General features: G+C 59.5%; 1 protein-coding gene across 4 annotated transcripts; it reads left to right on the top strand.

Moving 5' to 3' along the window:
- Positions 1-9,316: 9,316 nt before the first annotated feature.
- Positions 9,317-23,700, top strand: SP2 (Sp2 transcription factor). Of its 4 annotated transcripts, XR_015808556.1 has the most exons (8): positions 9,317-9,381; positions 11,921-11,999; positions 13,146-14,117; positions 14,649-14,961; positions 17,857-18,034; positions 19,158-19,440; positions 19,493-20,402; positions 20,752-23,700. XR_015808556.1 is itself a non-coding variant. In XM_088179413.1 (7 exons), exons 2-7 carry the CDS (start codon positions 11,934-11,936, stop codon positions 22,825-22,827), a joined length of 1,824 nt encoding a protein of 607 aa, XP_088035539.1. In that variant the 5' UTR covers positions 9,317-9,381; positions 11,921-11,933; the 3' UTR covers positions 22,828-23,700. The 4 variants fall into 4 exon arrangements, 3 of the variants coding, with proteins under 3 accessions (XP_088035539.1, XP_088035537.1, XP_088035538.1); XM_088179413.1 differs by lacking the exon at positions 19,493-20,402 and having other exon boundaries at positions 19,158-19,351; positions 22,727-23,700; XM_088179411.1 differs by having other exon boundaries at positions 19,493-23,700.
- The last annotated feature ends 63 nt before the right edge of the window (positions 23,701-23,763 follow it).

Raw genomic sequence — 23,763 nt, 5'->3', positions numbered from 1 at the left:
CCGTTTTCCCCTGCCAGGTGTCACCCAGGAAGGCAGGGGGACCCCAAATATCAGGGTGGGAGTTTGGGGAGGTCCCAAAATCCCCCCGAGGGGACCCACCTGTACCTGCGCTACCGATACAGGAGGGGGCTCGGCCTCGAGCTGGTGGCAGGATGAGCCCCCCGGGGTGGCAGCTGAGCAGATTTTGGGGTCCTGCTCCCCAGTGGGGGCTCAGCTCTGCCCACCCCAACTCTGCGGGCTCCCTCCTGGGGACTGTCCCTGCCTTCCTGGGGACACGAGTGGGGGTCCATCGCTCCCACTCGCAGTGGGGTCCTGAGCCCCCCCCTCACCCCAGACCCCTGCTCCCCATGGGCTCGAAATTGGGGTCCAACCCAGGAAACGCCGCGGTGACAGCCAGTCACTGGGCTTGGGGTGGCCCAGACAGGGCCCCCCAAGGTCTGGGGACAGAGGGACATCCCCCAGCCCCCCCAAAGGAGGGGAAGGGACCCTCCGTGCGCTCCGGGGTCCGTCCCACCCCATCAGATCCAGCACGGCCCCACCGGGGCTCTCCTGGTATCCCCCAATCCCAACGATCTCCCCTCGGCTCGGGGTTCCCCCCGACCCCCCAGAGCAGCCCCACCGTGACCAGTGGCATCATCCCCCCCCATTCCAGCTCCAAACCCGGGGAAAAAAAAACCACGACCGGGATAGGGGGAGCGCTGGGAGAACCCCCTCTTCCCACGGGCCTGCCTCAGCCAGGCACGGAGCCTCCCAGGACATTTTTCCATCCGGGAATGATGACAAAAATCCCCAGGGGCCCCCAGCGTCCTCCCTCCCTCCCTCCCTCCCTGGCGGGGCTCAGCGACGCGTTGGCCATTTTACCGCAGGGAAACTGAGGCAGCGGCGGGTGAAGCGTCCCGTGAGTCACGGCCCGGGCTGGGCACAGGCGGCCCGGCCCCGTCTCGCAGCTCCGCCGGTGCCTCGCCCCGCGGCGGGGCCGGGCGGGCGCCGCTGCCCCCAGCACCGGGAGCCCCGACGGGGGGGACGGGGGTGGCGGCGGGGGCCGGGCCCGTGGGTTGGGGGGATGCCGCGGCTTTAGGGGGGGATGCCGTGAGTCGCGGGGGATGCCCCAAGGAAGGGGGGGACTCTGCGGGGTCGAGGGGGGGGGGGGGGTGCAGTGGGTTTGGGATTGTCCCCACCGCCCCGACCTACGGCAGCGCTCCTCGACCCGCAGCAGAATTTTTTGGGAGGGGAACCGGGGAGCACCGGTGGCGATCGGGGGGAGTCCAGCCTGTCCAGCCCCTCGCAGGACCCGGTACCGACACGGGGGGCTCGGCACCCCGGGAAGAGCCGCGGTCCCGAGGGGAGGGGGTCGCGCTGGAAATTGGAGCGGGGTGGGGGGACACAGCGCGGTGTCCCGGGAGGTGGCGAGGCCGAGAGCCCCGGGGCTCGGTGGCCAGTGGACGCGGCGAGGTGGCGAGCACGGACTTGCCGGAGCGAGCGGCCGCGTCGCAGCCGTCGGTCAGGACAGCCACGATCCCCGGGACCACCCCGGGGGTCCCATCCCCTCACCCGCCAGCACCGGGGGTACGTACGGGTCTAGCGGCAGCGAGGTCCCGGCGGGCCCGTCCTCATCGGCGTCCTGCTTCCCGAGGGGACCCCGAGGGACCCGCGCGGCTCCCCAGGGACGGGGCACCCACTGGGCCGGGCGAGCAGGAATGGCCGGGTCCCAGCCCGGCGGCCGGCTCTTCCCTCCGCCCCCCCCGCCCAGCTCCACCCCCGGCCCCGGTGATTTTAACCCTTGGAGGCAGAGCCGCAGCCCCGCCGCTTGACAGGAGCCGGCTCCGGTCCCAGGATCCGGCGGATGAAAGCGGAGGGAGGGGACGGGAAGTTCGCAGCAGACACCGCAAACAGGGGGGTAATTAAAGAAGAAAGCAACAACCGCCTCCCTCCCGCGCCTGTGGCCGCCTCCTCCTGCCATCCCCCCCCTTCCCCTCGGGGACCCCGGGGCGCCCCTTCTGTCCCCACCCCCCCATCCCGGCGCGGCAGCTGTCCCCTCCTCTCCTGTTGGTGACACACAGGTGGCATCTCCTCCTGCCAACCCCTCCGGAGACCCCCGGAGTGTCCCCACATCAAGGGGTGACACACGAGGGTGGCCGCCCTCCTCTGTCACCCCCGAGGGGGGGTGTGTGTGCCCCACGCCGGGGGTGACACTCAGAGGTGGCCACCTGCTCGTGCCCGCAGGGATGTCACCTGTCCCCGTGGGGGGCTCAGTGCCCCCCCATTGAGCCTCGGTTCTGTGCTGTGGGACAAATGGGACAGGGATGGACACAGGGGACGATTTTGGGGTCAGAGCCAGACCCGCGGCAGGAGGGAGTGAGATGCTGGCGGCAGGACCCACCGTGACCCCAATGGATTTGGGGCAGCCCCAAAAAAAGCCCAGGATGTGCTGGCTGAGCCTGTCCCCGCTCTGCCGGGGGTGTCCCACCCCCCCCTTGTCTCCCTGCCGGGAGGGACAAACCCCGGGAGCTGCCGGGTGACAACACCACGGCCAGTGGAGCCACTTAATCACCGGCGCGTCGTGTCCCCATTTCAAACCCCTGCGCCCGGCTGGCGGCCACCACATCCCCGTGGGGGGACTCTGGTGGGCATGGTGGGAGCCCAGCCGTCCCCAAATGCCCCAAATCCCACGGGAAAAGGCGCTGGTGGCCCCGCAGAGCCGGGCCGGGGCTGGCAGCGCCGGGATCCCGGCTGGCGCGTGGGAGCCCGCATCTCCCGGCGAGCCTGCCAAGCGCCCGGCCGGGCGGAGGGTGCAGGGAACTCCTCCTTGGCCTCGGGGAAAACTCTCCTGGTTTTCATCATCCCAGCAGGGATGGCTCCACCGCCGCCGCCACCGAAACGCGGCTGCTTTGTGGGGCTGAGCGTGGCCCCACGGCTCGGCCCGGCTCGGCTCCTGGAGGGGCGAACCGGGTGGGGACCCCCGGGATGGGGATCCCGGGATGGGGAGGGGGATCCTGGGAAAGGGAACCTGCTATGGGGATGCCGGGATGGGGAGGAGGATCCTGCAATGAGAAGAGGGATCTTGGGATAGGGATCCTGCCATGGGGACCCTGGGATGAGGATCCTGCAATGGGGATCCCAGGATGGGGATCCTGCAGTGAGGAGGGGGATCCTGGGATAGGAATCCTTCCATGGGAACCCCGGCATGGGAAGGGGCAGGACAATCCGCTGCTGGGAGCTGGTTGTGCAGAAATGGGGGTGAACACACACACAGGGCTCTGTGGGGCACATGTGGGGGGATTGGGGCTCACCCCAACCCCAGGGTCTCTGTGTGCCCTCTCCTCTGCCTGCCCAGGACGATCCAGGGCTGTTCCTGTGGCTGCTCCAGTTTGGGGACCCCCGAGTGTTGTTGGGGCTGGGATGGTGGCCTTGGGCTCCCTGGCTGGCGCTGGGGGCTGGATCGTGGCCACCAACAGATCCCTGGGGCAGACTTGGTGTGTGCTGCTTTGGCCATCCCAATCCCCATCCTCAATCCCAACCCCCATTCCCCACCCCAATTCCCATCCCCATCCCCAATTCCAACCCTCATCCCAATCCCCATCCCCAATTCCATCCCCATCCCAATCTCAATCCCCATTCCCACCCCAATTCCCATCCCAGAAGCTCCTCTGGGAGCTCGGATGTGGGGGACGCAGTGGGGACAGGGATGAGGATCTGGGGGGAGCTGTGACCACCTCATCTCACCAGCACCGGACCCCAAAACCCCACTGGGATCCTCCAGACCCTTCCCAAAACACAGATCCTGGGCTGGGATCCTGCTGGGATGAGTCTGGGGGCAGGATGAGGACTGGGGGGACTGGGAGGACTGGAGAGGAGCAGGATTTGGGGTCTGGGAGCAGGATGAGGTTTGAGGGGGCTGGGGGGGACCAGGATTTAGGATCTGGGAGCAGGATGAGGCAGTGGCACAGGACTGGGGGAACTGGGAGGACTGGGAGGACTGGGGGGGGGACCAGGATTTGGGGTCTGGCAGCTCCTGGAGCCCCCTGGAGCAGAGCTGGGACCACCCATGGGGAGGGAATCACGGCGCATTCCAGGGGGGATCTCCTCTCGCCACCGAGTGTCTGAAACCCCGAGCCGTGCCTTGAAATTACAGCTAATTACAGAGCTCATTTGCATAAATTATACGGCAAGAGGCAAATACCTCCAATCCCTCCGAGTGATCAGGCAGCAGGAGCCGCTCCGGGGGGGATTGGGGGATTCTGGGGGAGGCAGGAGGGGTCGGTGCTCCCCAAAATTGCAGCGAGACCCCGGGGTCTCCCCAGAGCCTGGGATGGGGGGGACACGGCCCCCGCTGTGCCCCGATGGGTGACAGGGAGGGGGGGACAAGGGCGGGATGGGGCAGGGGGGGACACTGGGGGTTGGGGACGGCGGGAAATGGGGGTGGGGGATGAAGGGAGGGAGGGACAGAAGGACAGAGGGACACAGAGGTGGAGTAGCACAGTCACCTCCTGTTCCCCCCCAGTACCAGGTGGGCGGAGGAACAGAGGGACAGCGATGTCCCCCAGACCCCAGGAAGATGCTGGGGGACACAGACACACCCCAAACCCCCTCCCAGCCTTGGGGCCGAGCATTTCAAACCCTCCGGAAAGGCGACAATTTCCTCCAAAAAAAAAAAAAAAATCATTGAGGGGAGGGGGACAGGAGCGTGTCCCTGTCCCCGCGTACGGGGGCGTGTCACACCGTGTCCCTGAGCTCATCCCTGTCCCCGATCACGTCCGTGCGCGGGTGGGAGCTGATCACGCAGTCGAGGTGCCCCGGGGGGGTCCCCGGGGGGGTCTCTGCCGTGGGTGCCACAGGGCTGCGCCGTCTGGGTCGCCCCATCCCGGGGGGACACCCCGGGAGTGGCCCCGGGGCCTCAGACGGGGACAGACGGAACTCCCCGGATCCTCCCCGGGGCTTTTGGGGGGCCCCACACCCAGACGGCCCCGAGGGGGTGACGCTGGGGAACCTGCTGAGCCCGGGGGGGACCCCGAGACTGCTGGAGGTGGCACGGTGGGGACGATGCCAGGTGAGGAAGGGATGGTGGTGGCACTGGGTGGTCACAGCCCCACGAGGTGGTCACAGTCCCCACGGGGGTGCCACAGCCACCACGGGGGTGTCACAGCCAAAATGGGGGTGCCACAGCCTCCACGACGTGGTCACAGTCCCCACGGGGGTGTCACAGCCAGCATGGGGGTGTCACAGCCTCCACGACGTGGTCACAGTCCCCACGGGGGTGCCACAGCCACCACAGGGGTGTCACAATCTAGGACCCCATCCCTGTCCTCAAGCTGTGGGGACAAAGACCGAGCCCGGTGCCATCCGCCGTGTCCAGAGGACAGCTGGCACGGACCTGCCCACCTGCTGCCCGAGGACAGGGCCGCCTGCCAGCCTGGCGGAGATCTCTATCGCGATTATCGCGACGGGATTCCCCTGCCCGCAGCGTGCGCCGGGTCACGGCGTGCCCGGAGGCGGCGTTTCCTCAGCCGGAGCAGGAATTAATGTCGGGACTCGACCTTTGCGACGCGGCGACGGAGCTGGCGGCTCGGTGGAGGGTTAAATGCGATTTTTAATTTGAGTTTTAATTAGTCCCGTGCTAATCTCGCTGCCGTATCTGCGCCCAACCGGCCCGGCTGTCAGTCACGGCCTGGGCAAACCTGCCCGGCACGGGGTGGGGAGCGGGCGGCAGCGCCAGCCCGGCCCGGGACACGTGGAGAGAGCGGGGACAGGGACGGGGACGGGGACGGGGACAGGGACAGGGACGGGGCTGGGGACAGGGACAGGGACAGGGACAGGGACAGGGACAGGGACAGGGACAGGGACGGGGACAGGGACTGGGACGGTGACAGGGACAGGGACAGGCATAGGGACAGGGACGGGGTTGGGGACAGGGACATGCACAGGGACTGGGACAGGGACAGGGACTGGGATGGGGTTGGGGACAGGGATGGGGACAAGGACAGGGACAGGGACAGGGACACCGGGCTGGGACAGGGACACCGGGCTGTGCTGGGGACGTAGGAACATGGCTACAACTGGGAATGGGACACACGGATGTGGAAGGGAATTGGGACATGTGGATGCTCTGGGGACAGGGACACTGCACGGGGGATGGGACACTGGGGACAGGGACATTGCACCTGGGACACTGGGCGGGAATGGGGACATGGAGGTGAAGAGGGAACTGGGACATGTGGACGCACTGGGGACAAGGCATGCAGTGATGGGACACTGGGCTGCACCAGGGGACAGGGACGCACAGTGGCACTGGGGACAGGGACATCGGGCTGTGCTGGGGACAGGGACACGCGGCTGCACCGGGGATGGGACACACGGATGCGGTGGGAATGGGGACACTGGGATGTGTCAGGGATGGGGACAGGGACACGCTGGGGACAGCGGCACTGGGAAAAGGGGACACAGGAATGGGACCCGGCTGCACCGGGGACAGGGACACGGCGCTGGCAAGGGTGAGGGACCGGGGACGGACCGGGGAGGGACCGGGGAGGGAGGAGCTGCGGTTCCGGGAACCGAGGGTGGGCTCGGGCGCGTCCCGCTGGCACGGGACGGGGACAGGAGGGTTGGGGACAGGGACAGCGGGCAAAGGGACCGCAGCCATGGCGTGTCCTCGCTCCGTGTCACTGCTCCGGGTCCTCTGGGTCCTCCGGGACCTCCCGGTGCAGCCTGTGTGTCCCCACGTCCTCGTGTCCCCGTGTCCCCATCCCAGCCTCATTGTGCCAGCCTGTGCGTCCCTGTGTCCCTGTGTCCCTGTGTCCCTGTGTCCTGGTGTCCCTGTGTCCTGGTGTCCCCCTGTCCCTCCGTCCCCGTGTCCCCATCCCAGCCATGCCGTGCCAACCAGCGCATCCTTGTCCCCTCTCGCTGCTCATCAGTGTCACCTCCCGGACGGTGACGATGTCGCTTTCCCAGGCACGGTGACACGGATCGCGTCACTCCCGCCTGGGGAAACTGAGGCAGGGAGCGACAGGCTGCGACTTGTCCCTGTCCCCGGGGCGGGACCGGCGGCAGCGGAGCCTCCCCCGAGCCACCCGGGGGGCTCCGGGGGGCCACCCTGTCCCCTCCCTCTCTCCCCGGCAGCCTCTGCTGAGCCCGGTGGGACCCCCTGGTCCCTTGCTCGGGGTCCCCACCCGGTGTCCCCTCCCTGGGAGGTGACAATGCCGTTTGGGGATGTCCCCACGGGCCCGGCTGATGTCGCAGGGTCCCCTCTCTGGGGGTGACAATGTCATTTGGGTGTCCTCCAGCAGCTCCGAGGTCCCGCTCTGGGCCGCAGGGACAGAACCGGGGTCCGGGCCCGGTGTCCCCGAGCCGCTGCCACGTCCCACACGTGGCTGTCCCCGTGTCCCCAACGCAGGGACCCAACGCCCGCGTCCGCGCTGCCTCCCGCGGCTTTTACGAGCTTGGCCGGAGCTGCGCTGTCCTTTCGGGGATGTCCCTGAGTGTCCCCAACCCCTGCGACCCCTCCGGGACACCCAACCCCACCTCTCCCCTGCAGCTCGATGGACGCGGGGACACCGGTGTGGCTCAGGGTGATTCCGGCACCCCCAAATTGACCGGCGGGACCCTCGGGTGGGTTTTTGGGGTGTCGGGGCGGGGGTCGGGGCGCCGGTGCCAGGCGGGTGAGTAAGCGGAGCGCAGGGAGGGCGGTAATTAAAGGGAGGGAGGCTCTCGCCACAGCAGGTTCCCACAAATGGAGGCCCCGCGGCCACAGACACGGCACAACAAAGCACCGAGCAATTATTTGGCTCCAGTGGGAGCTGCTGGGCCCGTGGGGGCTGGAGCCAGCTGGGCACCCCCGGGCTGGCAGCGCTGGCACCGCCGAGGGGGCCCCGAGGGGTGCGGGGAGGGTGCGGGATCCCCCCGAGGTGGGGATGGGGTGATGGGGAACCCCTGAGCCACTCTAGGATATTGAACATCCCTCTCTGAGCACCCTGATTTCGGTGAGAGGTTGGGGATCCCCACTGCCTTTGGGTGCCCCAAAATCTGTTAAGGGGGTTGGGGATCCCCGGCGCTTCTAGAGCCTTAAACACCCCAAAACTCTCCGAGCATCTTGAACCCCCAAACCTCTGCAATCCTCTCTGGGACACTGACACCAACCCCCCCTAAGAACCCCGATTTTGGTGAGGGGCTGGGGATCCCCATCGCCTTTGGGTGCCCCAAAATCTGTTAAGGGGATTGGAGACCCCTGGCCTTTCTAGAGCCTTGAACACCCCAAAACTCTCCAAGCATCCCGAACCCCCAAACCTCTCCAAGCATCCTCAGCTCCCGAACTTCTGCAAGAGGAATGGGGACCCCATCCCTTCGGGCAGCTTGAACACCCCAAAACTCTCTGAGCATCCTGAACCCCCAAACCTCTACAAGGGGAATGGGGACCCCAATCCTCTCAGGAAACTCCGATCCTCTCTGGGACAGTGAACCTCACCCCAAAAGAACCACGATTTTTGTGAGGGGATCCCCCTCGCCTTTGGGTACCCCCAAAATCTGTTAAGGGACTGGAGACCCCCAGTCCTGTCCTTTCTAGCGCCTTGAACACCCCAAAATCCTCCAAGCACCTTGAACCACCAAACCTCTGCAAGGGGATTGGGCTGAGGACCCCCAGACCCCTGAGGGGAGATGGGGCACCCCAAGCTCTGCAGGGGGAAGGGACACCCCAAACCCCGCTGTGTCCCCCTCTCCGGAGGGGTTGGGGGTCCCTCAGGAGCGCCATCACTCCCGGGTCCCCCCAAATCCTCCTCACTGACCACGCCGGGGTGCCCCGAGCAGCCGCTGATGGATGGGGGGGCTCGGGGGATCCCCGGGACTCCCCTCCCTGCCGGGGACCCCGCTGACGTCATCCGCTCAGAACCCCCTCTCCGCCAATCACAAGCGCAGCTCGTCCGCCTCGAGCCTCCCATTGCTTGAGCGATCTGTCAATCAAAACTTGTGACCAATCAGAAGCCGCTTTTTGTGCGGATCTCGCCTACGAGGGAGTCCGTCCCCCTTGAGGGCCTGTCAATCAAACAGCGGATGGCCACCGGCTGGGCTTTCGCTCATTGGCTGTCTGCGCTGTCAATCAAAACTCAGCCCTTCTATTGGCTTTCCGCTGCCGTCCGTCACTTCAGAGCTCCGCGCCCATTGGAGCAGCTGTCCCTCCATCACGAGCCTTACTGCTCGGCGCAGCTGCCAATCAATCTTTACCCCGCAGCGGATTGGCCGCCGTTCCACAATCTCACCACCCATTGGCCAGCGCGCCGAGAAGCCGGGTGGTGATTGGTCAAAACCTCCTCCAGTGGGCGGGCGGAATAGGGCGGTGCCCGGCGGAGGAAGATGGCGCCGTGAGCGGGTCGGAGCCGCCGCCGCCCCCGGCCGGTCAGTGCGGGGGGAGCGGGGCCGGGGTGAGGCCGCTCCGGGGCCGCCGGGGCGGGGAGCGACCTGCGGCCTCCTCCAGCCGCCCTCCTACAGCGCCCGGCGGGCAGGCGGCGCTTCCGGCAGCGGGGCCCGGTCGGGGGCGGGCCCGGCCTTTCGGACCCGCCTCCCCCGGGACCGCCCGGGGGTGGCCGCGGTGTGAGGCTGGGGGGCCCTCGGGGGTCCGAGCCCCATCCCGGCCCGCGGGTGCCGGGGTCACTTCGGGGGGACCCTGGGGAGAGGGGTGAGGGTGAGCCCGGGACTCCCCACACGCCGGGGTCTGTGTGAAACCTCCCCGGTTTTAGGGAGTTTTGGGGGGAAGATTTGGGACGGGAATTTTGGGGGGGTTTGGAGAAGGATTCGGGCTGGTTCTCCAGGGTGGGATTGGGGTTGGTTCCCCTTGGAAGGGTTCATAGGGATGGGGGAATTCAGGCACTGGGGGGATTCATTTCACTGAGGGGAATAGGGATGGTTCCCAAATCCCCTCATGGGATTCTGGATGCTTCCCAAATTTCCCTCGTGGGATTCGGGATGCTTCCCAAATTTCCCTCGTGGGCTCCGGGATGCTTCCCAAATTTCCCTCGTGGGATCCGGGATGGTTCCCGAATTCGGGATGGTTCCCAAATTTCCCTCGTGGGATTAATTTCCTTGGTGGGATTTGGGATAGTTCCCAAATTTTCCTCACGGCATTCACTTCCCTGATGGGATTCGGGACGGTTCCCAAATTTTCTTGATGGGATTCATTTTCCCTGGTGGGATTTGGGCTCTTTTCCCCTGGTGGGATTAATTTCCTTGGGATTCATTCCCCTGGTGGGATTCAGGATGGTTCCCAAATTTCCCTGGTGGAGGAAAATTTTCCTTCTGAGAAAATGGGATTTTTCTGGGCGAAATGGGATTTTTCCCAGGAAAAATGGGATTTCTCCCAGGAAAATTGGATTTCTCCTGCGAAATTGGGATTTCCTCTGTGGAAAATGGGATCTCTCCAGGGAAAATGGGATCTCTCCTAGAAAAAAAGGGATTTCTCCTGGGGAAATGGGATTTCTTCCAGGAAAAATGGGATTTCTCCCGGGAAAATGGGATTTCTCTCAGGAAAATTGGATTTTTCCAGGGAAAATATAATTTCTCCCGGGATCTGCCTCAGCCCTGCTCTGATTCGCAGTCAGGGCTGTTAATCCTCAGATCTGCCCTAAATTTCGATGGAAGGGAGGGAACAGCCACACAAAATCCCCGGAAGAACATCCCTGCCTCTTCCCAGGGATTTCAAAGATTTTTCCCGTGACTTTTCCCAGTTTTTTTCCTGCTCTCCGTGGCTCTCTTTGAGGAAATTCCACATTTCCAGGGAGGAAATGTTATCCCAGGATATCTGAGAGATTTTAGGGGGTCTCAACTCGGGTTTTCCAGGAGTTTTGGCTGCTCCTCTGTCTCCTGGAGGAATTTCCTCCGGGTTTAAAAGTCCCTCGGATCAGACAAGGCTCCAAAATGAAGGAAATTCCTCCTTTTCCCTTTTTTTTTTTTTTTTCCACATTCTGGCTGCCTTCCCGAGGTCAGGGCTGCCCCTGTCACCCTCAGCCACCCAAAATTCTTGGAAGCTTATCCAGGGAAATTTCATGGAGTGACAGCTGGATGGGGGCGACTGGGGAAATCTGCCAGAGGAAATTTGTCTTCAAATCCAGAACAAAACACGGAGCAAATTGTGAGGATTTAGGAGTCTTTTTTTTTTTTTTTTTTTTTTTTTTTTTTCTCCTGGCTTAAACCTTTTAAAATGAAACTGTTCAAAACCAGGAATCTTTCCCTGAATTCCTTTTAATTCCCAAAACTGGAAAAACAGGCAGCAGGGAGATGGTGTGGGCTGGGAATTGTGAGATTTTGGGTTGGAACTGGGACGATTTGGAGCCAAGAATGGGAAGATTTCAGGCTGGGAATTGTGAGATTTTGGGTTGGAACTGGGAAGATTTGGAGCCAAGAATGGGAAGATTTCAGGCTGGAAATGGGAAGATGTCAAGCTGGGAATGGGAAGATTTCAGGGTGGAATTCTGGGATGATTTGGGGCTGGAAACAAGAACATTTTAGGCTGGAACTGAGAAGATTTTGGGCTGGGAATGGGAAGATTTCAGGGTGGAATTCTGGGATGATTTGGGGATTGGAATGGGAATATTTTGGGTTGGGAATGGGAAGATTTCAGGCTGGAACTAGGAAGATTTCAGGGGGGAAACAGGAAGATTTGGGGATTGGAATGGGAAGATTTCAGCTCTCTGGGCACCCCTGCCTTGCAGTTGTGCTCTGTCAGTTTTGGGGGGCTGCTCCTTCAAGCCAAGCCTGTGCTGGAATCCACGAAAACACCTGGAAATCCAGGAATACTCACTGAGATTCCCCTCAGGAAGCGAACAAAAACCAAACCGTGGTGGAAAAACTGACACACTGAGGGCAATCCCCATATCCCTGGGTGAGGTGGGATAATTCTGGGGGGACAAATCCTAAATCCTTCCCTGCTGTGTCCCCACAGCTCGAGGGACAGCATGGCTGCCACTGCTGCTGTCAGCCCCAGTGAATACCTGCAGCCCTCAGCCACCTCTGCTGCCCAGGTGAGTCCATCCCTCCTCAGGGCTTTTCCTGGGATTCAGGAGGAGCCAGGAGAGCAGGACAGAGCCCCTGAACCACTCTGGGGGGGGGTCCTCATTCCCAGTCCTGATCCTGGTGTTGTTCCTCCTCCCCGAGGATCTCTGATCACAGCTCGGCGTGGGTTTGGGATTTGAGCTGCCAGGGGTGAATCCCAGGAAGTTTTCAGGGTATCCACAGATTTATGATGGTTTTAAGGACGTGAGGATGGGATTTAAAAGGTGATGGCAGTGCTGCTAAAAGTTGTGGTGGGGGAATTCCTTCACAGAAAAATTAGGAATTGGGAATTGGAAGAGTGGTGGAGTCACCTGAGGGTGTGTAAGGAAGGACTTAAAGCCTTTAAAAAGAAACTGTTCAAAACCAGGAATCTTTCCCCGAATTCCTTTTCATTCCCAAAGTTAGAAAAACAGGCGGCAGGGAGATGGAGTGGGCTGGGAATTGGGTGATTTTGGGGTGGAACTGGGAAGATTTGGGGCTGGAAACAAGAAGATTTCTGGGTGGAACCGAGAAAATTTGAGGCTGGGAATGAGAAGATTTGGACCCTCAGTGCCATGGATCCAAAGGAGATGTTCCAGCCCCGGGATGGGGACCTGGAATGGGATCCAGGGGAAATGTTCCAGCCCCGGGAAGAGGACCTGGAATGGGATTTTCCAGCCCTGGGATGGGGATCTGGAATTGGATACAGGGGAAATGTTCCAGCCCCGGGATGGGGATCTGGAATTGGATACAGGGGAAATGTTCCAGCCCCGGGATGGGGATCTGGAATTGGATACAGGGGAAATGTTCCAGCCCCGGGATGGGGATCTGGAATGGGATTTTCCAGCCCTGGGATGGGGATCTGGAATTGGATCCAGGGGAAATGTTCCAGCCCCGGGATGGGGATCTGGAATTGGATACAGGGGAAATGTTCCAGCCCCGGGATGGGGATCTGGAATTGGATACAGGGGAAATGTTCCAGCCCCGGGATGGGGATCTGGAATGGGATTTTCCAGCCCTGGGATGGGGATCTGGAATTGGATCCAGGGGAAATGTTCCAGCCCCGGGATGGGGATCTGGAATGGGATTTTTCCAGCCCTGGGACGGGGATCTGCCATGCTGCCCTGTCTCCCCAGGATTCCCAGCCCTCTCCCCTGGCCCTGCTGGCAGCCACATGTAGCAAGATCGGTCCCCCTGCCGTGGAAGCCGCCGTGACGCCGCCGGCCCCTCCCCAGCCCACCCCTCGCAAACTGGTGCCCATCAAACCCGCCCCGCTGCCCCTGGGCTCTGCCAAGAACAGCATCGGCATCCTGTCCTCCAAAGGGAACCTCTTCCAGATCCAGGGTTCCCAGGTGGGCACCTCCTACCCCGGGGGGCAGCTGGTTTTTGCCATCCAGAACCCGGCCGTGCTCAACAAAGCCTCTCGCTCTTCGTCTTCGTCCTCCTCTTCTTCCTCCTCCAACATCCAGTACCAGGCGGTGCCACAGCTGCAGCCCGGTGGGGCTCAGACCATCCAGGTGCAGCCCAACCAGATCCAGATCATCCCAGGCACCAACCAGGCCATCCTCACTCCATCTTCCTCCTCCTCCTCCTCCTCATCCTCACACAAACCCGTGCCCATCAAACCGGCCCCGGCTCAGAAAGCGGCGTCGGCGACGAGCGGCGTGGTCAAACTGCCCGGGGGTGGCAACGTCACCTTAACCCTGCCCGTCAACAACCTGGTGAGCCCTGAGGGAGGTGGGCAGAGCCAGCTGGTCACGGACAGCCCCTCAAAACCGGGTAAAAAACCTCGGAAAAAGGCCATGTCCCCCGCCCAGCCGGCCGCAGTGGCCGTGGCGGAGCAGGTGGAGACGGTGCTGATCGAAACGACGGCGGAAAACATCATCCAAGCCGGGAACAACCTGCTGATCGTGCAGAGCCCTGGCTCGGGGCAGCCAGCAGTGGTGCAGCAGGTGCAGGTGGTGCAGCCCAAGCAGGAGTCGCAGGTGGTGCAGATCCCGCAGCAGGCGCTGCGCGTGGTGCAGGCGGCCTCGGCCACGCTGCCCACGGTGCCGCAGAAATCCTCGCAGAACTTCCAGATCCAGGCGGCCGAGCCCACCCCCACACAGGTACAGACCCCCCTGGGAATCTTCTTCTTGTTCCTCCTCTAATCCTCACCCAGATTTTAGGAGCTGGAGGGTTTTGTGGGGTATTCCCAGCTTGGTTTAGGTGTTGGAGGATGGGAGTGCAGGGATTTAGGAGCTCTGCCTGCTTTTATAGGATCTGGAGGAGCTGAAACCTCCCCGGTGCCACGGCAGGGTTGGGATGAGCCAGCCTGCTGGGAAGCTCCTGGGACACAAAGGGAGGTGGGAGAGGGATTGGTGTCTTTGTGTTGCCCTGTGTAAAATCCAGGAGCTTTCTCCTTTCTCCATGAGGCCCACAAAGATCCACGTTTCCTTCCCAGTGAGCGTGGAAGGGGGGTCTGGGATGCATTTCCCACACAAGCTGTGGCTTTCCCTTCCCTGGAAGTCTCCAAGCCTTGGGGCAGCAGAAGGAATCCCGGGAAGTTGCAACAAGATTAAAACCCCTCCTCCCCAAACCATTCCACCATTCCCGGGCTGCGTGGGCGGATCTCATCCCAAAATCCCACCCCTTTCCAGATCTACTTCAAGAGCCCCACCGGCGAGCTGCAGACCGTGCTGCTCCAGGAGGCCTCGTCCATACCCGTGCCCGTGCCTCCATCCTCGGGGACATCGTGTGGCAGCCCCGTGTCCCGCAGCCCCGGCCCCGGGGCCGGCCCCGCCCGCAAACCGGCCCCTCGCAAGGAGAGGCCGCTGCCCAAAATCGCCCCGGCCGGGGGCATCCTGAGCCTGAACGCAGCACAGCTGGCGGCAGCTGCACAGGCCATGCAGACCATCAACATCAACGGCGTCCAGGTGCAGGGGGTGCCCGTCACCATCACCAACACCGGAGGTGGGTGGCGCCCGGCGGGAGTTGGGGATGGGGGTGTGGAAAGGTGTGGGCGGCACCTTGAGCTTCCCGAGGATGGGAATGTGGAGTGGAATCATTCCTGGGTCAGGTCAGATCGGATCCCTCGTGCTCCTGAGGGGTTCCTTGAGCTTCCCAAGGATGGGAATGTGGAGTGGAATCCTTCCTGGATCACATCAGATCAGATCAGATTGGATTCCTCGTGCTCCTGAGGGGCTCCCAGAAGCTTCCTGAGGATGGGATGTCCCTAAATCAGATCAGATGGGATTCCTCGTGCTCCTGAGGGGCTCCTTGAGTTTCCCAAGGATGGGAATGTGGAGTGGAATCCTGCCTGGATCAGATCAGATCGGATCCCTCGTGCACCTGAGGGGTTCCTTGAGCTTCCCGGGGATGGGAATGTGGAGTGGAATCCTTCCTGGATCACATCAGATCAGATTGGATTCCTCGTGCTCCTGAGGGGCTCCCAGAAGCTTCCTGAGGATGGGATGTCCCTAAATCAGATCAGATGGGATTCCTCGTGCTCCTGAGGGGCTCCTTGAGTTTCCCAAGAATGGGAATGTGGAGTGGAATCCTTCCTGGATCAGATCAGATTGGATCAGATGGGATTCCTCATGCTCCTGAAGGGTTCCTTGAGCTTCCCAAGGATGGGAATGTGGAGTGGAATCCTTCCTGGATCACATCAGATCAGATCAGATTGGATTCCTCGTGCTCCTGAGGGGCTCCCAGAAGCTTCCTGAGGATGGGATGTCTCTAAATCAGATCAGATGGGATCCCTCGTGCTCCTGAGGGGTTCCTTGAGCTTCCCAAGGATGGGAATGTGGAGTGGAATCCAGCCTGGATCAGATCAGATGGGATCCCTCGTGCTCCTGAGGGGGGACAGGGACAGTGGGCAGCTCCTTAAGCTTCCTGAGGATGGGAATGTGGAGTGGAATCCTTCCTGGATCAGATCAGATTGGATCAGATGGGATCCCTCGTGCTCCTGAGGGCCTCCCTGAAACTTCCCAAGGATGGGATGTCCCTGGATCAGATTAAATCAGATCCCTCGTGCCCCCGAGGGGCTCTGCAGTGTCAGCACCTTCTGTGGTCGCTCCTGCACTCCAGGAGTGTTTCCCAAAGTGTCCTTTGGGTGATTCCAGGCACATCCTGGAGAGCTGTGGGTGACAGGGGTGGCTGCCTGCCCAACCTGCAGGAAGCAGCAGAGGTTTCCTAGGAGCCCAGCCCAGCTCTGTTCCCTCCTCAGCTCTGTGTCCAAATCCTTGGGATGCCTTTTTTCCAGAGGGCAAGGATCCAGCCAGGCAGAGGGGACACGGTTGTGTCCCATGGATCCCATTCCAGATCCCCATCCTGGGTTTGGAAATTCTCCTGCATGCCCTGGGAATGAGGAACTCTCCCAAATTCCCAAATCCACACACACACAGCTCCATTCTTCCAGCTCCAGGGATCACCATTCCAGGGAGTGAACCCCTCACTCCAGGGATCTCCTTAAATCCAGAAGCATCCAGACATGGCCCCGGTGTGCTCCTGATCCCTAGGAATCCAGGAATGTCACAGCCCTGTCCCCATTCCCTTCCCAAGGAGCTGTGTCTGTGGGGAGTTTTATCTCCTTCCTGAGCCAGCCAGACCTGCTGCCTTGCCGTGGTTTCTTTTCCAGCAGCTGGGAATCTCCTCCTCCTCTCCAGGCATCAGCACAAATCCCAGCAGAAATCAGCACAAATCCCAGCAGAAATCAGCACAAATCCCAGCAGAAATCAGCACAAATCCCGATAGAAATCAGCACAAATCCCGATAGAAATCAGCACAAATCCCGATAGAAATCAGCACAAATCCCAGCAGAAATCAGCACAAATCCCAGCAGAAATCAGCACAAATCCCGATAGAAATCAGCACAAATCCCGATAGAAATCAGCACAAATCCCGATAGAAATCAGCACAAATCCCAGCAGAAATCAGCACAAATCCCGATAGAAATCAGCACAAATCCCAGCAGAAATCAGCACAAATCCCGATAGAAATCAGCACAAATCCCAGCAGAAATCAGCACAAATCCCAGCAGAAATCAGCACAAATCCCGATAGAAATCAGCACAAATCCCAGCAGAAATCAGCACAAATCCCGACAGAAATCAGCACAAATCCCAGCCTGGTGCAGTTTCCCCTCTCTGCCGTTGCCCTGGGATTGTTTTTTTGGTTTTGTTTTTGTTTTTAAGGGAATGGGGATGGATTTAATTAGACATTCCAATTAATGTGGAGGTGACCAGCAAGGAGCCACGGGTGTGATGAGCTGAGCCAGGGCTCAGCCAGGACATTCCCACCTCCTTCCACCCCTCGGCTTCGCGCGATCCCTCGCTCTGCCTGCGCTCCCTCCCTGCTGCCTCTGCTCCTCTGCTGCCAAACCCCACTTGTTCTTCCCTTCCTCCTCCTCCTCCTCCTCCTCCTCCTCCTGCTGCCCTGGGAGCAGCCATCCCAATCCAAATCCCAATCCCAACCCCGCTTGCTGACGCTGACCCCGTCTTCTTCTTTCCAGCCCCTGTCACGTCTGCCAGGGACGCCCGAGCCTGGAGCGGCCCTTAGGCTGCGGGGTAAGTCCCGTTTTTTTGCTCAATATATTGCACGTTTTTTCAAAGTTTCTTTTTTGTTTCCTCTTTGAGATCATCTGTTTTTTTCCCCGCCCGGCTAAAAAGGGTCGAAAAACTTTTTGAAAACTTTGAAAAACCGCACAGTATATTCAGAAAAAAGGGACTTACCGGGAGCGGCGCGTGGCAAAAGGGGGCTGTGCTGCATGCGGGGCTCGGGGAGGGGATAAATTTGGGAAATTCCCTGCTCCAGAGGGTCCGGTGGGAGGAGCATGGATGGATCCTGACTGCCCCTTTTCCCTCCCCAGGCCAGCAGCAGCTGACGGTGCAGAACGTGTCCGGCAACAACGTGACCATCAGCGGGCTGAGCCCCACGCAGATCCAGCTGCAGATGGAGCAGGCGTTATCCGGGGACAGCATCCAGCCCGGAGAGAAGAGGAGGAGGATGGCCTGCACCTGTCCCAACTGCAAGGACGGCGACAAGCGGTGAGTTCGGGAAGTGGGAAGGGCTTATCCCTCTGGATCCGCCTCTTGCGGAATAACCCCTAATCCCGCCTGGATCCGCCTTTCCTGGAGCAGCTCATCCCTCTGGATACTCTGTCCTGGTCTAACCCCTCATCCCTCAGGGTCCTCTCCTGGTCTAACCCCTAATCCCCCTGGATCCTCTCCCAGGCTGATCCCCCTGGATCCTCTGCCGGGCTGGCCCCTCGTCCCTCTGGATCCTCGCCTGGTTTAACCCCTCATCCCTTTGGATCCTCTCTCCCCTCATCCCTCTGGATCCTCTCCCAGGCTGATCCATCTGGATCCTCTCCCAAGCTAACCCCTCATCCCTCTGGATCCTTTCCCGGGCTAACCCCTCATCCCTCAGGATCCCCGCCTGGGCTAACCCCTCATCCCTTTGGCTCCTCTCTCCCCTCATCCCTCTGGATCCTATCCCGGGCTGACCCTTCATCCCCCTGGATCCCCTCCCGGGCTGATCCATCTGGATCCCCTCCCAGGCTGACTCCTCATCCCCCTGGATCCCCTCCCAGGCTGATCCATCTGGATCCTTTCCCGGACTGACCCCTCATCCCTCAGGATCCTCGCCTGGGCTTAACCCCTCATCCCTTTGGTTCCTCTCTCCCCTCATCCCTCTGGATCCCCTCCCGGCTGATCCCTCTGGATCCCCTCCCAGGCTGACTCCTCATCCCCCTGGATCCCCTCCCAGGCTGACTCCTCATCCCCCTGGATCCCCTCCCAGGCTGATCCCCCTGGATCCCCTCCCAGGCTGATCCCCCTGGATCCCCTCCCAGGCTGATCCCCCTGGATCCCCTCCCAGGCTGATGCCTCTGGATCTCCTCCCAGGCTGACTCCTCATCCCCCTGGATCCCCTCCCAGGCTGATCCCCCTGGATCCCCTCCCAGGCTGACTCCTCATCCCTCAGGATCCTCACCTGGTTTAACCCCTCATCCCTTTGGATGCTCTCCCAGGCTGATCTCTCTAGATCCTCTCCCAGGCTGATCTCTCTGGATCCCCTCGCAGGCTGACTCCTCATCCCTCTGGATCCTATCCCGGGCTAACCCCTCATCCCAGGCCTGTATCCTCTCCCTGACCCCTCCTCTCCCCGCAGGCCGGGCGATGCCGGGAAGAAGAAGCACATCTGCCACATCCCCGAGTGCGGGCGGACGTTCCGCAAGACGTCTCTGCTGCGGGCGCACGTGCGGCTGCACACGGGCGAGCGGCCCTTCGTGTGCAACTGGGTGTTCTGCGGCAAGCGCTTCACGCGCTCCGACGAGCTGCAGCGGCACGCGCGCACGCACACAGGTCTGCCCTGTGCCCCGAGCGGCCCGGCTCAAAGAGCTCCGGGGTGTCCCGGGGTATCCCCCCATGCCCAAGGCAGAACCCCCAGACAGGTCTGAGACATCCCGGGATATGCCCCATTCCCAAGGCAGAACCCCCAGACAGGTGTGGGATATACTGGGATATCCCCCATCCTAGGGCAGAACCCCTAAATAGGTCTGGGATATCCCTGGAGTGTCCCCCCTGCCCAGGGCAGAGCCCCTAAATAGATCTGGGATGTCCCGGGATATGCCCCATGCCCAAGGCAGTACCTCTGAACAGGTCTGCCCTGTGCCCCGAGCGGCCCGGCTCAAAGAGCTCCGGGGTGTCCCGGGGTATCCCCCCATGCCCAAGGCAGGACCCGTAAATAGGTCTGGGATAGACTGGGATATGCCCCGTGCCCAAGGCAGGACCCCCAGACAGGTGTGGGATATCCCTGGAGTGTCCCCATTCCCAAGGCAGAACCCCCCAGACAGGTGTGGGATATCCCTGGAGTGTCCCCATTCCCAAGGCAGAACTCCTAAATAGGTCTGGGATATCCCTCTTCCTAGGGCAGGACCCCTAAATAGGTCTGGGATATACCGGGATATCCCCCATTCCCAAGGCAGAACCCCCAGACAGGTCTGAGACATCCCAGGATATGCCCCATTCCCAAGGCAGAACCCCTAAATAGGTCTGGGATATCCCTGGAGTGTCCCCCTGCCCAGGGCAGAGCCCCTAAATAGGTCTGGGATGTCCCGGGGTATCCCCCATGCCCAAGGCAGGACCCCTAAATAGGTCTGGGATAGACCAGGATATCCCCCATTCCCAACGCAGAACTCCTAAATAGGTCTAGGATATCCCTGGAGTGTCCCCCTGCCCAGGGCAGAGCCCCTAAATAGGTCTGGGATGTCCCGGGATATGCCCCATGCCCAAGGCAGAACCCCTAAATAGGTCTGGGATAGACCGGGATATGCCCCGTGCCCAAGGCAGAACCCCCAGACAGGTCTGGGATATACTGGGATATCCCCCATCCTAGGGCAGAACCCCTAAATAGGTCTGGGATATCCCTGGAGTGTCCCCCTGCCCAGGGCAGAGCCCCTAAATAGATCTGGGATGTCCCGGGATATGCCCCATGCCCAAGGCAGTACCCCTGAACAGGTCTGCCCTGTGCCCCGAGCGGCCCGGCTCAAAGAGCTCTGGGGTGTCCCGGGGTATCCCCCCATGCCCAAGGCAGAACCCCCAGACAGGTGTGGGATATCCCTGGAGTGTCCCCATTCCCAAGGCAGGACCCCTAAATAGGTCTGGGATATCCCTGGAGTGTCCCCCTGCCCAGGGCAGAGCCCCTAAATAGATCTGGGATGTCCCGGGGTATCCCCCATGCCCAAGGCAGAACCCCTAAATAGGTCTGGGATAGACCGGGATATGCCCCGTGCCCAAGGCAGAACCCTTAAATAGCTCTGGGATGTCCCTGGAGTGTTCCCATTCCCAGAACAGATCCCCTAAATCAGTCTGGGATATCCCTGGAGTGTCCCCATTCCCAGAACAGATCCCCTAAATAGATCTGGGATATCCCTGGAGTGTCCCCATTCCCAGAACAGATCCCCTAAATAGATCTGGGATATCCCTGGAGTGTCCCCATTCCCAGAACAGATCCCCTAAATAGATCTGGGATATCCCTGGAGTGTCCCCATTCCCAGAACAGATCCCCTAAATAGATCTGGGATATCCCTGGAGTGTCCCCATTCCCAGAACAGATCCCCTAAATAGATCTGGGATATCCCTGGAGTGTCCCCATTCCCAGAACAGATCCCCTAAATAGATCTGGGATATCCCTGGAGTGTCCCCATTCCCAGAACAGATCCCCTAAATAGCTCTGGGATATCCCTGGAGTGTCCCCATTTCCAGAACAGATCCCCTAAATAGGTCAGGGATCCCCCTGGGATATTCCCCATTCCCAAAGAACCCTCCCCAAATCCCACCCCGGAGCGCTGGGAGGATGGGACACCCCGAGCTGAGTTTGGGGCTGGAATTTGGGGGGGATTGGAGGGGTCTGGGGGGGATTGGAGGGGTCTGGGGGGGACTGGAGGGTTTTGGGGGGTCTCTGGTGTCGTGAGAGGGATATTTTTGGGATTATTTTTGGGATTATTTTGAGGTGAATTTTGCTATTTTGGGGGATATTTTTTGGGGATTATTTTGAGGTGAATTTTGTGTGAATTTTGACCGGTTTTGGGGATAATTTCAGGATAATTTTGAGGTGAGTTTTAGCCGGTTTTGGGGATAATTTTGGGATTATTTTGAGGTGAATTTCGGGTGAATTTTGGCCAGTTTTGGGGATACTTTCAGGACAATTTAGAGGTGAATTTTGGCCATTTTAGGTGATAACTTTGAGGGGAAATTTGGGTGAATTTTGGCCGTTTTTGAGGATAACTTTGAGGGGAATTTTGGGTGAATTTTGGCCGTTTTTGAGGATAACTTTGAGGGGAATTTTGGGTGAATTTCAGCCGTTTTGGGGGATAATTTGGGGATTATTTTGAGGTGAGTTTTGGGTGAATTTTGACCGGGTTTAGGGACAATTTTGGGATTATATTGAGGTAAATTTTATCCATTTTGGGGGATAATTTTGGGATAACTTTGAGGTGAATTTTTGCCGTTTTTGGGATAACATTGAGGGGAATTTTGGGCGAATTTCAGCAGTTTTGGGGGATAATCTTGAGGGGAATTTTGGATGAACTTTGACCGGGTTTAGGGATAATTTTGGGATTACATTGAGGTGAATTTTATCCATTTTGGGGGATAATTTTCGGATAACTTTGAGGGGAATTTTGGGTGAATTTCAGCCGTTTTGGGGGATAATTTTGAGGTGAATTTTGGATGAACTTTGACCGGGTTTAGGGATAATTCTGGGATAATTTTGAGGTGAATTTTGGATGAATTTTGACCGGGTTTAGGGATAATTCTGGGATAATTTTGAGGTGAATTTTGGATGAATTTTGACCGGGTTTAGGGATAATTCTGGGATAATTTTGAGGTGAATTTTGGATGAATTTTGACCGGGTTTAGGGATAATTCTGGGATAATTTTGAGGTGAATTTTGGATGAACTTTGACCGGGTTTAGGGATAATTCTGGGATAATTTTGAGGTGAATTTTGGATGAACTTTGACCGGGTTTAGGGATAATTCTGGGATAATTTTGACCATTTCGTGGATAATTTTGCCATGAAATTGGGTCGAATTTCGAGGTTGAATTCCGAGTTGAATTTTAGGGAACGAAGAGAGGAGTGGGGGGGATGAACGAAGACGTATCCCTTGGGGTGTCACCTCCCTTCCAGGAGGTGGCAGCCCCCTGAGTGTCCCCCTCCGTGTCCCCTCCCCAACAGGTGACAAACGCTTCGAGTGCGCTCAGTGCCAGAAACGTTTCATGCGCTCCGACCACCTGACCAAGCACTACAAAACTCACCTGGTCACCAAGAACTTGTAGGGGGGAGGAGAGAGACAGACAGACAGACAGACAGAGCATCCCTCCCACCCCCCCCTCCCCAAAAAAAAAAAAAAAAAACCAATCCCAAATCCCGGATCCACGGGCCAGCACTCCCAGGAGGGGGATTTTATCCTCCCAAAAGAGCAGAGCACCCCGAAAAGGAGCTGGGGGGGGGTAAGGGGTCACCTTTACCTGTGATTCTTCCTCCTCCCCCCCCCCCAAAACAGGCTCAGGGGGTGACCCAGAGCCCCCCAGATGTGGGGCAGGAGCCAGGGACGCCCAGGAGAGGCTCCACAGCACATTCCTACTTTATATTTAAAGTCTATAAATAGCTATAAATATCTATATAACCCCTTTGGAAAAAAAATCCCTTTTTTTCTATGGAGATCGTTGCCTTACACTCCCCCCTCTCCCAGATCCCAACCCTGTGGATCATGAGTGCTTTTTTAATCTATTTAATCCCCTGGATTTCTCTCCCAAAACTCATTTCCCCCCCGCCCCCCATGGCCAATTCCTCTCTCCCAGTTTTTATTTCCGAGCAACGTTGGCGTTTTCCCTTTTTTTTTTTTTTTTTTTTCCTCTTTTATTTCGAATTTTGGGACTTCATCCCCCCGTTTTTTTGTTTTTTTTTTTTTTTTCTTTTTTCCTGCCCTGTGTGTGGACTCCCCCCTGTGTACAGTGTACATTGTATCATAGATTATATTGCTTTGGAGCTTTTAAATTAAACAAATCCACTTTATTTTTTAGTTGTTGTGCCCGCCTGAGGGCGTTTTCCCTGGATTATGTGATGGATCTGTTCCCAGTTTTCTGAGCTGTACCCGGAGGCAGCCGGGAGCTTTTCCTTGCTAAATAAATTTAGTCACCAGAGGCAAATCCAGGCTCCTTTTCTCTCTCTTTTTTCCCTGGAATGTTGTGGATGCAGCAGGAAGAGCCGGG

Source organism: Sturnus vulgaris, chromosome 27 (genome assembly GCF_052056855.1).
Source record: "Sturnus vulgaris isolate bStuVul1 chromosome 27, bStuVul1.hap1, whole genome shotgun sequence".
NCBI classification, from domain to species: Eukaryota; Metazoa; Chordata; class Aves; order Passeriformes; family Sturnidae; genus Sturnus; species Sturnus vulgaris.
The sequence above is the reverse complement of the archived record's forward strand: the minus strand, read 5'-3'. Positions and strand labels throughout refer to the sequence as shown.